The sequence below is a fragment of the Gossypium hirsutum genome, chromosome D05, assembly GCF_007990345.1.
Source record: "Gossypium hirsutum isolate 1008001.06 chromosome D05, Gossypium_hirsutum_v2.1, whole genome shotgun sequence".
Classification (NCBI taxonomy): Eukaryota; Viridiplantae; Streptophyta; class Magnoliopsida; order Malvales; family Malvaceae; genus Gossypium; species Gossypium hirsutum.
Genome location: NC_053441.1, coordinates 21,234,297 through 21,250,060, shown reverse-complemented (window position 1 = coordinate 21,250,060; position 15,764 = coordinate 21,234,297). Strand labels below are relative to the sequence as shown.

Below are 15,764 nucleotides of genomic sequence, written 5' to 3'. Positions count from 1 at the left end.
TGTTTTTGCTTTGGAAGACTTATGCCACCAAGATGATCGAGTAGCTGCATTCTGTTTCTCTTCACGCTAAAAACTCTTGTTTTATCAAATTACATTTTTTATTAACGAAAAAGTAATCTTACGATCAATGTGTTGTGGGTCATATATTGTGAACCAATTACTGAGGATGGGACCTTTTTTGTCCATAAGGAATCATCATTAAAATTTCCAATAATAATTTAAGCTCTCTAGCTACTTGGCCCTTGTTATGATACATACCCAAATTCTTTCTCCCTCTACTAGGCAACTATGCAAACTTTGCTTCATCTACATTGTTACCCTTCTTGCTTAGTACATCAAAATCACCACCACACTCATTATTTAGAGCCAAAAGAGAAGTGGTTAAACTTTTTATTAGCATCCAAACACCAAGTTATCCCTTCTCCAATTCTACCAATCAAGTGTTGAAATCTTTAAAAAAAGAAAAAAGAAAAAGGGAAGCAATAATTAGAGTAAGCTCTTAACTATGCAAACTCATCCTTGTTAACAAAGGTTAATTACTAGCTTGGAAAAGGTTGAGAAACAAATTTAAGGTGAAATCAATTAGATTTTGTTTTCGGCCATTTTAAATTTATACTCGATCACTGTTTGATGAATTTTATATTTCATTTTGAATAAGAGTTAGGAAAAAAAAATTGAAAGTAAGGTGGAAAGGATGGTGTTGATAGATGCTTGCTTTGTTTAATATGTTCTCAATTTTTTGATAAATTGATTTTTTTTTTCATGTTTTTGTAGCACAAATATTTTTTTTAAATAGCGTTTGAGAACTCATACTAAAAAAAAAAATTTAGATTTTATAAATAGTGAAAATTAAGAGATATCAAATATACAAATATAATATTCATGATTGTTTTTCATATCTATAAATTTCTTGGATGTCATTTAATAGTGAATTTGAGATTCCTAAAAAATTTATGAATTTGACAAACTCATTTTTTTATATATATATTTCAAATATATTATATTGAAAGTGAACTAATTTATTTATAATATAACCATTTTATTTTTACAATTTAATTCAAATTCAAAATTTCAAATTAACACAATATTACTAATTCGATTAATAGCCGACTAAGTCTTAATTTCACTTATATCGATATTATTATTAGTCCAAGATGATCTAAGTTCGAATACATTGACACATATTTATCCAAGGAGTTATATTCAAGCTTTCTTCAAAATCTATTATATTAAACCATTTATATAAGTTACAATTAGAATATACTTCTAACCTTACTTTAAGAAAATTGAATCCCTCTTAAGCATATTGTGACCTCTCTCTCGGTCTCTCCTCTCGCGCTCAATGCGTTTCACCTCCTCTGCTATCTTTGCCTTGTCAATCAAGGCCGCAAAAAATCACTCCCTTTGAGGAGCCATCAAAACTCTCATATCATATCTCAGTCTCTTCACGAACCGAATACTCCTCTCATAGACATTCAGAACCAAACCGAGTGCATACCTGTTCAATCTTAGAAACTCAGCCTCATACCCGATCACAGACCTCTCACTCTAAACTAAGCTCATCACGTCTATCAGCCTCCACATAACTCGCCCCCACATACTTACTTTGGAAGGCGCTCTTGAAGAAATCCCAAGTGATCTGTTCGGGTTGGGAACCCTGCTCAACAATCAACCACCACCGGTAAGCCTTATCTCGAAGCAGATATACGACACCCCTCAATTTCTGTATAGGAGTGTAGTTGATGTCATTCATAATACGTTTGGTGGACTCTAACCAGTACTCGGCCACTATAGGGGTGAATCCAGTGACACCCCTAAACAACTCAGCACCATTCGACTAGAGTCGTTCAGTAACCGACCCTTGGCTCCTATATCCAGAATAAGTCCTAGCGACCCTCTCTCAAACACGCAGTATAGCTTGGGATAGTGCGTTGTCCCTAGTTATTGGAGTCTAAAACCCAGTTTCAACAGCAAGAGTACCAACAGTTTCGCTGGTCTCCAAATCGGGCATACTACCCATAGAGGATGACTTTGCTCGAGATCCCCCTCGACTCCCGCGGTGCCCAATGAGAACTACGTCCATGACTACCGCGCGAATTCATTATTTCAGTTTATCTACAATGCTAAAAGTTCACAGATAAGTTCAAAGTTCTCATCAGATATCTCATTTCACAGTTCATACCATAGTCTTTAACCTAAGACACAAGTTCAGTTCCTACAATATTTTCTAGCTAAATAATACAGCTAAGACAGAAGTACTTATAGGTTCAGCGTCGGTGGCTCGGTCTTTATTCATGTATGAGATGCTATGGATGTCAAAAGTATGCCAAATTTTAAGCATGTTAAAATTTGATAATATTGAACCATATTAATTGATGAGATCAATTAAATGGCTAAATGGACTAAAGTAAACCATAATTGGAAAGATGGAATGATCTTAATAAAATCCCTCTATTAAAATATTAAGTCAACATAGCCTTCCAATTTTGCCCTCGTTAAGGCCTCGATCAATACTGTGTAGGTTCTGCTAAAGCGAAGTACTAGTATTTATCTTGGTTAAACGCGAAGAATAAACAAGTGATATTTGCTGGTTAAAATTGGTTAATGACTTAACTAGGTTATTCTAATAGGATTAGAAACCTAGAGGCGAGTAATTTGGATAAATCATAAGATGATTAGAACAAGAGTTGTTTACCAAATTTTAGGAATTACATATGATGTAATTAGCAAAGTGTTGCTTACCTAGATAACCGTAATCTTGAGAGTAAAGCCAAAACTGACTTAAGAGGAGGTGAAATATGGATCCTTAACCCACTTGAAATACTTTTCGAGAAAGTCTTTCCGAAACTAATCTATGAGGGTATTAGTTTTGTAATAAAATAGTGGGAACATCATTTAATTAAGTCCTTTTAATGATTGATATAAATTTGATAAATTTTTACACGCATAATTTCATTGTTGTAGATATATTATGGCTGCAAACACAAATACACTATCATTACGATCGGTCCTTGAGAAGGACAAGTTGAATGGTTTAAATTTTCTTGACTGGTTCCGTAACTTGAGGATTGTCCTCAAACAAGAACGAAAATTATATGTCATTGAACAACCAGTTCCTAACGAACCACCCGCTAATTCCTCGAGGGCTGATAGAGATGCTTACAGGAAGCATCTCAATGACATGGTAGACGTTGGATGTCTTATGCTTGCCACTATGAATCCTGAGCTTCAGAAGCAACATGAGGACATGGTTGCTTATGAAATGATTGAGCACCTGAAAGAATTTTATCAGGGGCAAGCACGGCAAGAGAGGTTCGATATCTCTAAGGCCCTATTCCAATGTAAGCTGGCTGAAGGAAGCCCAGTAGGACCTCATGTCCTTAAGATGATTGGCTATATTGAAAGCCTGTCTAAGCTTGGGTTTCCATTGAGCCAAGAGTTGGCCACTGATGTTATTCTGCAATCGTTGCCGGATAGCTATAGCCAGTTTGTCCTCAATTTCAATATGAATGAAATTGATAAGACTCTGCCACAGTTGCTCAGTATGTTACGAACTGCTGAAGGCAACATGAAAAAGGTTAGACCCAAGCCTATACTGATGGCCCGTAATAATAAGGGCAAGGGAAAGGCCAAAGTTCAGACAAAGCCCAAGGGAAAAGGTAGGCCCAAGCCTGGAAAAGTTAAGGCTGCATTGAAACCTAAAGGAGGGGTGGCTAAGGAAGGAAACTGTTTTCATTGTGGTGTGATTGGACATTGGAAGCGGAACTGCCCTATCTATCTTGAGGAAGTCAAGAAGGTCAAAATAAGCGGAACGTCTGCTTCAGGTATTTATGTTATTGATATTAATTTATCAACTACTACTTCATGGGTATTAGATACTGGTTGTGGTTCTCACATTTGTACTTCTGTACAGGGACTGCAAAGGAGTAAGAATTTGGCTAAAGGAGATGTGGACCTACGAGTTGGAAATGGTGCAAAAGTTGCTGCATTAGCTGTAGGAACATATAATTTATCTTTGCCTAGTGGACTTGGTTTATGTTTAGAGGATTGCTATTATGTGCCCAGTTTGACTAAAAACATTATTTCAATTTCTTGTTTAGACAAAATTGGTTTTGAGATAATTATTAAGAATAATTGTTGTTCCTTTTATCTCAATAATGTTTACTATGGTTCGGCACAATTGATTAATGGCCTCTATATTTTAGATCAAACAAATCCCATCTACAACATAAATACTAAAAGACCAAAAATAAATTACTCAAATCAAACTTATCTATGGCATTGTCGTTTGGGCCACATAAGTGAGGAACGCATATCCAAGCTCCATAAAGATGGTCTCTTGGATTCATTTGTTTTTGAACAAATTGATGTATATGAATCTTGCTTATTGGGAAAAATGACTAAATCTCCTTTTACTGGTAAAAGTGAATGAGCTAGTGATTTATTGGGCTTAATACATTCTGATGTATGTGGGCCAATAAATACATAGGCTAGAGGAGGATTTCACTACTTCATTACTTTCACTGATGATTTCAGTAGATATGGGTATGTCTATCTCATACGCCATAAGTCTGAATCCCTTAAAAAGTTTAAGGAATTCAAAAATGAAGTACAAAATCAACTAGGAAAAACTATCAAGACACTTCGATCTGATCGAGGTGGGGAGTATATGAGCTTAGAGTTTGATGATCTTTTGAAGCAATGTGGGATTGTCTCACAACTTACTCCTCCTGGTACTCCTCAATGGAATGGAGTTTCTGAAAGAAGAAATCGAACTTTGTTAGACATGGTTCGATCCATGATGAGTCATGCTGATCTGTCGACTTCCTTTTGGGGACATGCACTTGAGACAGCTGCTTTCACACTAAATCGTGTTCCATCTAAATCGATTCAAAAGACACCATATGAGATGTGGACTGGGAAACGTCTCAGTATTTTTTTTATAAAAATTTGGGGTTGCGAAGCTTATGTTAAACTTCAGACGTCTACTAAGCTTGAACCCAAATCTGAAAAATGTATTTTTGTTGGGTATCCAAAAGAAACCAAAGGATATTATTTCTTTAATCCCACTGAGAACAAAATACTTGTTGCTCGGACTGGTGTCTTCCTAGAGAGAGAATTTGTTTCTAGAAAAGGAAGTGGGAAAAAGATTGAACTTGATGAAGTTCAAGAATCGCAAAATACCACTGAACCAGAGATAGAACAACAGCAAGTTCCACAAGGGATTGAGGAATAAGTAATTGCTGTAGAAACACAACCACCGCGTAGATCTTTAAGAGAACGCCAAGCACCCGAGAGATATGGATTTCTCATTACAACGCATGGTAACGTTCTACTTATAGATCAAGATGAGCCTAGGACTTATCAAGAAGCGGTGACGAGCCCAGACTCTAAGAAATGGCTTGAAGCCATGATATCTTAGATGGATTCCATGTATGAAAACCAAGTATGGACTTTGGTTGACCCACCCGAAGGGGTTAAGCCCATAGGGTGCAAGTGGGTTTTCAAAAAGAAAACAGACATGGATGGTAATGTACAAACATACAAGGGGCGATTAGTCGCTAAAGGGTTTCGCCAAGTTCATGGTGTTGACTATGATGAAAATTTTTCCCTGTAGCTATGTTTAAATCCATCAGGATCTTACTTGCTATAGCTGCATTTCATGACTATGAAATCTGGCAGATGGATGTCAAAACAGCTTTCCTTAATGGGAAACTTGAAGAGGATGTGTACATGACATAACCTGAAGGTTTTGACAATCCAAAGGATGTTGGAAAGGTATGTAAGCTACAAAGATCCATTTATGGATTAAAGCAAGCTTCTCGAAGTTGGAATCTTCGTTTTAATGATGCAATCAAAGAGTTTGGTTTTATCAAAAATGAAGATGAGCCATGTGTTTATAAGAAAGTTAGTGGGAGCACTATTACATTTTTGGTACTGTATGTGGATGACATACTTATCATAGGAAATGACATACCTACCCTGCAGTCTATTAAGACTTGGTTAGGAAGTTGTTTTTCCATGAAGGACTTGGGTGAAGCCACTTACATCTTAGGAGTAAAGATCTATAGAGATAGATCAAGACGACTATTAGGTCTAAGCCAAAGTACATACATAGATAAAGTACTGAAAAGGTTCAGTATGGAAGAATCTAAGAAATGATTCCTACCTATGAGACATGGTATTTCACTCTCGAAGGAAATGTGTCCTTCAACTCCACAAGAGAGAGAACGCATGAGTAAAATTCCATAGGCTTCGCTATTAGATCTATCATGTATGTCATGTTATGTACCCGTCCAGATGTCTCATATGCCTTAAGTATGACGAGCAGATACCAAGTAGATCCTGGTGAATGTCATTGGACCACAGTCAAGAATATCCTTAAGTACTTGAGAATGACTAAGGATACTTTTCTAATATATGGAGGTGAGGAAGAGTTAAGTGTAAAAGGTTACACTGATGCCAGCTTCCAAACCGATAAGGACGATTCTCGATCACAATCAGGTTTTGTGTTTTGCCTTAATGGTGGTGCTGTGAGCTGGAAGAGTTCAAAGCAAAGTACAGTAGCCGATTCTACAACAGAGGCCGAGTATATTGCAACCAGTGAGGCAGCAAAAGAAGCAGTTTGGATCAAAAAGTTTATTACTGAACTAGGGGTTGTGCCTAGCATATCGGATGCTATAGAACTCCGATATGATAACAATGGAGCCATTGCATAAGCTAAAGAACCTAGATCTCACCAGCGATCCAAACATATACTTAGGCGCTATCATCTTATTCGAAAGATTATCGATCGAGGGGATGTAGAGACATGCAGAGTACCTATAGATGATAACATTGTTGATCCCTTGACCAAGCCTCTGACACAGCAGAAGCATGATCGTCACACTAAGTCACTTGGTATTAGATATATAAGTGATTGGTCTTAGTGCTAGTGAGAGATTGTCAGAGTATGCCCAAAGATCAATCATGAGATGGTTGTAATAACATACTTGATTTATCATGTTTATTAATATAAGGCATTACCATTATTATTTCAGTTTCTTTTCTGTGTGTATAAATAAACTCTTTTCTAATAATGTCCTAAGAATAATATGATTATTCTTAAAAGATTCTTAGTCAAGTATTATTGTTGGATAGGACAACAATAACAATAATGCATTAAGACTAACATGTAGTTGATTGATGATAAAGAGTTATCATTGATATGGAATATCAGAATCGATGCATGAATATGTGTGTTAGAGAACAACATATTGGATTGACCCATTATGAGTATGTTTCTTGGATTATTATGTAATTGTCACGACATTACTCATAGTGATTAATATGTATATGATCCTCAGACTTGAGATCATCATAATCTCAACATCGTGAGTAGTATATTTTGATACAGTCAAACGTACACCGTAACTGGTTGTTCTATAAAGGCTGGTGTTAGATATACCACAATCAATGTAGAGGGATATGGTTGGTCGATATAGAATAAGTCCCTCCTACATAATGGGAGTAATATCTTAGGCCACTTATTAAGTGAGACTAGAAATGCATGGCCATGCTCAAATAAGTTGATATGAGATGTCATACTTATTTGTATATCGTAGTCTGCTTAAAATATCAAGGAACATAGAATGGACTATACAAGTGTGACTATTCCATGACTTGTGTCCAATCCAGAGATAAATGACTTAAGGATTATTGCATAAAAGGTTAATCATAAAAGGTTATGTTGAATCATGATCTCTTGTGACTTAGGTAGCAATGATGCATTGCTAGATGCCACTCATTGTTTGTAACATTGGAATCGTTCTAGTATTTCTGTTAACGTTACAAGAACCTACAGGGTCACACCCTATAGTTAAAATGAACGGAATAAACCATAGTTGGTATTGTTTTTAGGTGTCACTTGAATTAAATTAATTATAGAATTAATTTAATTCGATTTCCAACACATTATGTACAAGGTTGTTGTACACATAATGAGGTTAGCATGTGAATTCAAATAAATATATGGTTTACCGAAATTATATTATAATTAATGTAATTATAATTTTCGGTTTAAAATATTATTATATTTATTTTAATTCATAAATAAAAACCCTAAAAATAAATAATAAGGATATAAGTATCCCGTTTTTCTTTGTTTTGGTCTAGCAGCCGTTAAAGAAAATTCACTCTCAAAACTGTTTTGGGGATTTCTTCCGTTCGTAGTCAACTGGGTGGATCACGTAGAGGTCAGAGTCTCGATAGATTGCGGCTTAGTTCGACTGTAGATCAGACTACACGTTGTTGAGAAGTTGCTGTCTACTCATAACAGCATTAGGTAATTTCGTAACCCTTTTCACCCTGATTCGTTCCTCACACATGGATCCGTGGTTAGGGTCGCCGATTATTAAATTTTTCCGCTGCGCCGTAGGGGTGCTGGCGATCCAACAAGGTTCAACGTCAGTGGCTCGGTCTTTAATAAAATTAGTTTTCAGAGTTAATCATATAAACGTTTTATTCAAAACCATACTTTTCATAAAAACGAGAGCCCAGAAAACACAGCCCGGTTTTTGAAACCTGACTCTAATACCACTAAATGTAACACTCCAAATTCAGCCTAGACAATATGACCAAGTCTGGAGAGCTACATCAACTCTTTCATAGAAAAAAATCCAACCCTTAATAATTATAGTTTAGACAATCCAAGACATCTAAAAGTTTATAATCAGAATGTAAAACCAAACATTTAAAGTCCACAAACCCAGAAAGATAGTAACAACGTAAAACCAAATATCATAACAAGTTAGTTAAACAATCTAGCTGAGCTCTCAACACACTGACCTGATCAAGTCTGAGGATTACCTGAAATTCAAACAACAGTCGAAGTGAGTTTACACATTCAGTGTGTAACTTATGAACTAAATATGTACAGACGGATCTCACTTTCAGATATTATTTAGTCGGATATCATAATCAGAAATAGATACAGAACATATCATATACAGTTACAGATTTAAAAACGGAACATATTAGATACAGTTTCAGATTCAGATACAAATGCAGAGTCTTACCCTCATCTACTACACACTATCTCTGACCATCCCAGCACACCATTTAGGGTATCAAATACTCATCCAGCCTCACACACCACTGAGTGTCAATATGACACATTTCAAAATGATTACAAACTATCTGCCAGATCAAAACGCGATAAACTGCCAGAATCATATATAAGCTTGTGGCTCAGCCACTAAAATCTATAGATTATTAAACTGCCACACTTCCTCTTTTATACACTCTCAACCCAATGCAGATACAGATTTAACAGATATCAGATATACGTATTTGGTAATACCAATTCAGACCATAATCATGTAATGTTGTTGCACTTATTTATCAGGTATCACGTCAATACATGTATGTAAACAACAGAATATTCAGTAACAAATCATCAGATAACTAATTTTCTTGCCTAAATTAGACCATACGGACCCTATGGTAGACCTACGTTTGATTTGAACAACATTTACGATCTTAGGAAAAAAATTAGAATTTGACCAACACGCTCGTGTGGATTCACACAGCCTGGATGGCTGGCCCTTGTGGTTTACACGGCCTGGCACACGATCGTGTGGCTCAAACAATGAGTTAGACAGTTTGGCACACAGCCCCACACATGTCTGTGTGACTCAAGAACTTAAATACATCTCATACGACCTGGACATACGCCCGTGTCCTTGGCCTGTGCGACTCAAACTCCAAAACAATGAGTTACACAGCTTGGACACACGTCCGTGTCTCTAGCCCGGGTGACTCTAAAGCCAAAATAGTGAGTTACATGGCCTAGACACAGGCTTGTGTCCTTAGCCCGTTTGACTCTAAAGCTAAAACAATAAGTTACAAGGCTTAGACACATGCCTGTGTCCCTAGCCTGTGTGACCCTAAAGCCAAAATAGTGAGTTACACGACCTCATATACGATCGTGTGACGTCGACAACCATGTTTTTCAGCCTCTTTCATTAGTAAGTTTCGAGTTTTCGTTACACACCTGGTATAGATTCGATGCTAGAGCAATACGGGGAAATTGGAACCTAAAAACGACCATCAAATAACCAATTTAACGAAACAATCGAACTAAATGCTAAATAAACCACCATCAACCTTCATCTAAAACTTCGACACACAACCCTCAAACGAACAAAATATACTTACCTGCGAACCAACAACACACACTCAAATCCTAGGTAGGAGGAGGAACATTAGGCGTCTTTTGATCTTCCCCTAACATATTGAAACAACAACCAAGACAAGAGAAATTAAAACACAACAATGGAATTTGAAGGAAAAACTCCAATTTACAACGAATCCAACACAAACAATGAATTAACCCGTAAAATCTTACCTTAACGAATGAAATCGAACACAGAATGACATAATTTAATAAATCACACCACAACAAAGTAAAAAGAAGGTCACAAAATACCGAGCAAGAACAAAAATAAATAAAATGAAAACAAAAATGAAAACAAAAAATGGAAGGAAGAACGTAAGAGGGAAAACTTTCTTTTGTTTAAACATATTTAATTAATTAAAAGTGAACTAATTATCACACCGTGTAAAAAAAAAGTCCTCTTCACTTATGTCAATATTGAACTCAAGACCACAAGTATACAAAAGTTTAACCATTGAACCAACATACTCATTCTTAACATAAAAACACACAAAATTAAACTTAATCCAAGAAGTTAAGGATCGGGGTTAAACCAAAATAAATAGCAAAACCCCAAAAGAAAGAATTGAACCCCCACCCTAGACCATACAAGTAGAGCACTTAGCCACAGTTACAAAAACTTAATTATAACAAGATTTAGCAAACAACACTCAAATTTTTGGGGCGTTACAGCTAAACTTATTATTATACTAATTTTAAAAACTATCACATCCTCTTTCCGTTAATTATTTAACAGCCGATGGTAAAAAAAGAAAAAGACAAAATTAAATAATTGAGTGATCATTTAATAAATTTTTATAATTTAATAACTAAAACAGAAATTTACTAATAAGTAGATAAGCTACCAATATAGTTTTGTTGACTATTGCATGGAGAAGTAAAGGGTGAGTTGAGAGTTGTGTATTTAATGTAATAAAGGTGTTAAATGCTTATGAAATGATTAGAATATTGATTTAAGCATGGGCTGTGAAGTGGTGGATTGATTGGATGGCATTTAACTCTTTTAAACGGGAAAGGTCATTTTAAAGAAGACAACTACACGCTGGATTGGTATTCACAATAAACTTTGCACATTGTGATTTTAATTAGGGTTTCGGCTTTTGAGCCCTTCAATGGATCTTCTCCTTATTTAACAACAACATAAGAAATGAAACAAACAATTGCCTACCATTTTGATAACAATAATGTGTTTCATTTTGTTCCTCATTTTATTTCTTACATTCACTTTGTGCAAATTTCCATGCAAAGCTGACTAAGCCACACCACTACTCAATTGTCAGTATCATATTAGCAGCAAATTCCCTTTTATGTAAATCATTTCTCTTTTAATTTTATTTCTTTAAAGATTTTGTGCTTCGGATTTAATTTCTCTTAAAAAATTAATTTATTATGCAATTAAAACTTAGTCATCTAATATAATAAAGGGAACAAATTTTCCATCCTTAGGACAATTATTGCTACAATATGTATTTATTCATAAAATATTCTTCTTTTCGTTCTATTGCAATTTTTCTTTCATTAGTGCGGTCAGAATTAAATTGTATATTTTTATAATAGTAAATATGTAATTTTATTATTTTAATAATTTATATTTTTATAATTTTTAAAAAATTAAATTAAATTTTTATCATTTTTGAAAAAGCGTAAGTGTAATTTTATAATTTCTAATTTAAAATTTTATAAATTATAAAAAACCTGAATGAAAAATTTTCTATTTTAATGGGTACAAAACATCTGTCAGCCCCCATAGCTCCACCATTGGTTCTTCATCAACCCTTGAAGCAATTAATAAGACCAGTAGAGAAAACAACCAAAAAAAAAAGAATGAAGAACTAATATTCAAAACCTACTTAGAGCTGCAATTTTTTCTTGCATTAAGTACTAACAAAAATAAGAAGATATTATAGGAAAAGGTAGGGATTTAGACTTTGGGGGTATGATTTTGATCATTTTTGGATCCACAGAAAATAACATGTCCAAAACTTGTCCCATTAGCATTACAAAGCTAAAACTTGCACTCCCCATACATACATATATATTGATTCCTTCTAGTAGCATGGAAATTGGGCTTGGTAAAATTCCTTTTTGGCCACGCTAATTAATATAACTGTACGGCGGCAACCGTCTCGCCTTTGGCGGAGACACCGGATCTGGCAACAGATGAAGCGGCGGCTTGTTTCTTGGATGCTATCGAACATTTCTCTCTTTTCTCGTCTTGGTTCATCTGTTGTTGCCTGCACTCTAGGCTGCAAAATGCACTATCACCCCTGCAATTAAGCAAATAAATAAAGTTCCATCATGAGTTAATCGTGTAATGATAATGATTCATCATGAAAAAGATTGAACTTGAATTTTCCAACCAAATAAATTGTCTATCATTAAGTTTTACCCCAAAATAAATATTAAATTCAATCTATTAAACAAAAAACCAGGCAATTGAAAGTTTCTGACATCAATAATCTAGACATGATCTAGAAATTCTTCTACTTTTCTGAAGTTGAGATTTAAGATTCCAACTTTGTTCTTACTTTATAAAAAAATTGTCAGATAATGTACTAAACATATATATATTTAATCAAAATATACCATTTTTTTAAAAGAAAGAAAGAAAGAAAAAGAGGAGGAAGGGAAAAATAAATAAATAACCTGTACATATAAATATCACGTCCAGGAACAAGGCGACGTCTGCAAAGACCGCAAGACCTTAAGAAATGAGGGGTTTCCATAAAATCAGCTAAGTGTCTCCTATGAACTCTAGGTGACACCGTCGCCAAGGACCGCTGATCTAAACCTCCATCATCAGCCTGTATCTGTGGACCCCAAACGCCAGCTTGCTGTTTAGGGTGGTTTTTAAAAGGGTTAAGTGGATCAGGCGGTGGAGCTGCTTCAGCAACGTTGCTTGTGTTTAGATCAAAAGTGATCTCCATCAAGCTTGTCGTTCTCTTCATCGGTTGCCTCGGCCTCGGTCTCTTCCCTAGCTGCATCTTCTTCTTTCGTTATTTTCTTGACAAAAAGGTCTCCAAAGGGAAAACAGACAGGTGAAGAAGTGGAGAAGTGGAGATGGGGCAGATAAAAGAAGAGCCAGAAACCCAGGAATGAATCTCAGCCCTTCATTTCGGCAAGTCCACGTCATACTAATAATAAAATTAAATTATGTGTATAAATGATACGGTAAGCTTAGGATACTCTAAAACTCCCCAATGACGGCTTTAGTTTGTTTTCAGTTTTTAAGTGCCAATTAGAAACGGAGATTTTATATTTGGACGGAGGGAGTTTTGGGCATCATCTCACATTAAATTGGTAGAAAAATAATTACGTACCTCTGACCCCAAAATTAAAAAATACTTCCCAAGCAATCATTATATGTCCATTTCAGAAAGCCTAATTGTATTTATATATCACATATTTGAATAATTAGAGTGTGTCTGTATATTAATGGAAGTATAATTATTAGGATAATAATTTCGTTATTTTGTAATTATAAGGAGTTTTTTAAAAATATACTTAATTAACAGAGTGTAATTATATGACATTTTTTTATATAATGATTGGTAATATAAAATATAATCACATAACTACATAATTTTATATTTAATTTAAAAAATAATATTAATTATTATAAAAAATTGTCAAAAAAAATATTCAATAATACCATTATACTAACTTGGGGAGGGATCCACTTACTCATTGTCATTACTGGTTAGTCCTTGGCTACATATAAATAATTGATAATAAATATTATGTAATTTAGTTAAATATTGAGTAGGTCAAAATGTAAAAAAAGTTAACTCCCGGCAAAATCAAATTATTTAAATGAAATTGGTATACATAATTTATTAAAATTAAAGTACATATAAAATTTAAATTATTTTCATCGAAATTAAGTTTGAATTTAATTTAAACTTGAATCGACAACCCTAAATGTTATATAAAAAAAATTAAGATTATATAAACCTTATACAGAATATATAGTTGTAACTTGAAAACGACATATACTAAATTCAAAAAAGGAAAAAGAAAATGCCATATGCTTCAACTTCCAATGGTAGAGAGGCTGCTGCTGTGGCACAATAGTATACAATCTGCTGGAAATCTGTGTAGTAGTTGTATAGTACTGTCTAATATTTATTTTCACAATTAAAGTACATTTAATGGAATCTGGTTTTGTTTTTAGTAAACTGAGTTTTCACTTTTATCTACGCTTGGTTTGCGTTTTGTATTACCCAGACAAGAAGGTTGTTTATTATTATTATACCAATGGTGCCGCTTTAAATGAGGTCAAACATGCCGCTCTTACGTACGGGACCATGTTGCCATGATTTAATATTTACCTTAAAAAATAACTGCAGATTGGATATTTATTAATAATTTGATGGGTGATTTTAATACACAACAAGAGTATCACTAGCTATACGCTTATATTTTATATTGCTCTTCCCTTTTGAATTTTGATAAAAAAAGATAAGATTAAAATTGAAATTATTCTCCTCCTTATTATCAAACAAAGTAAAACAAATGGCAGCAAATAGAGGCACGATTCGATGGGAAAAAAAAAGTATGCATTTTGTGTTTACACACATTATGAGAGGGAGAGAAAACAAAATCAGACAGAATGCTAGTAAGATGCCTCCTCTTTTATTCATATAGGAGAAGAAGAAGAAGAAGAAGAAGAGGACGGTGGAATAATTAAAAGAAAATCAAGAGAACTTACGAAGAAAAACAAAATAAAGCTACAGATTCTATATACATAAAGCAAAACCAGAAATCTAGATGGAGCCAAGTGTTGAATGGATCTCCAAAGCTGATGAGTCAAGTCTCCGGACCTTTGCTCTTCCATTGATCCAGCATCAATTATTTTGGAGGTTGGCTGAGCCCCTGTATATATGCCCACTTCAAGTGGTTAAATAATTTATTATTTCGTTCGTAAACGAATGTCCTTGGGAAATCTAAGCTCATAGTTAAGTTGAACTTAAAAAGGCAAAAAAAAAAGTGCAGTGGAGCACATATATCCAAGGCTATGGTTTATCAGTTACCATCAACTCTTAAAGTACTTGTATATTTGGATAATTTATGACCTTTCGCTAAAATTAATTGTTTTGCTGCATGGTTGAGAAATCCCATTTTGGGTATGTAGTTTTCTTACCTTAATTATATAAGCTCTTCAAGTGAAGCCTAGTGGTCCCAAAATAACAATTATGATTCCAAGTTCCTTTTATTTCAGATTTTACGTAATTGGTTGAGATATTGTTGAGGGTAAGAAAAATTCATATGGGCCGTCATCATTTCAACCTTTTTTTTGTCATTTTAACTTTCTAAGCGGTTAGCACTGGATGGGACAACCTGTTTCTCATTATTCTGCCCATAATTCAGCATTAGAAAGCTACTATAGCCCTAAATTATATATGCTTCCCAGAATAGTTTCTTAGCCAAATTTATCACAACTATACCGTAATATATGGTTGGTGTTGGCTTTCATGACTTACAATTGAATTTTATTAATAAAATTTAGAAATTGTATAAATAAAATTACATATAGTTCAAATATATT

General features: G+C 34.5%; 1 protein-coding gene across 1 annotated transcript; it reads right to left on the bottom strand.

Moving 5' to 3' along the window:
- Positions 1-12,069: 12,069 nt before the first annotated feature.
- Positions 12,070-13,315, bottom strand: LOC107905047 (FCS-Like Zinc finger 6). The gene is made up of 2 exons (XM_016831609.2): positions 12,863-13,315; positions 12,070-12,483 (listed from the first exon to the last, which is right to left on the bottom strand). Exons 1-2 carry the CDS (start codon positions 13,198-13,200, stop codon positions 12,315-12,317), a joined length of 507 nt encoding a protein of 168 aa, XP_016687098.1. The 5' UTR covers positions 13,201-13,315; the 3' UTR covers positions 12,070-12,314.
- Positions 13,316-15,764: the final 2,449 nt, after the last annotated feature.

Coding starts and splice junctions, on each gene's coding strand:
- LOC107905047 (XM_016831609.2), bottom strand. CDS start 13,200: ATGCAGCTAGGGAAGAGACCGAGGCCGAGGCAACCGATGAAGAGAACG. Junction 12,484..12,862: donor CGTGATATTTATATGTACAG/GTTATTTATTTA, acceptor GCTTAATTGCAG/GGGTGATAGTGCATTTTGCA.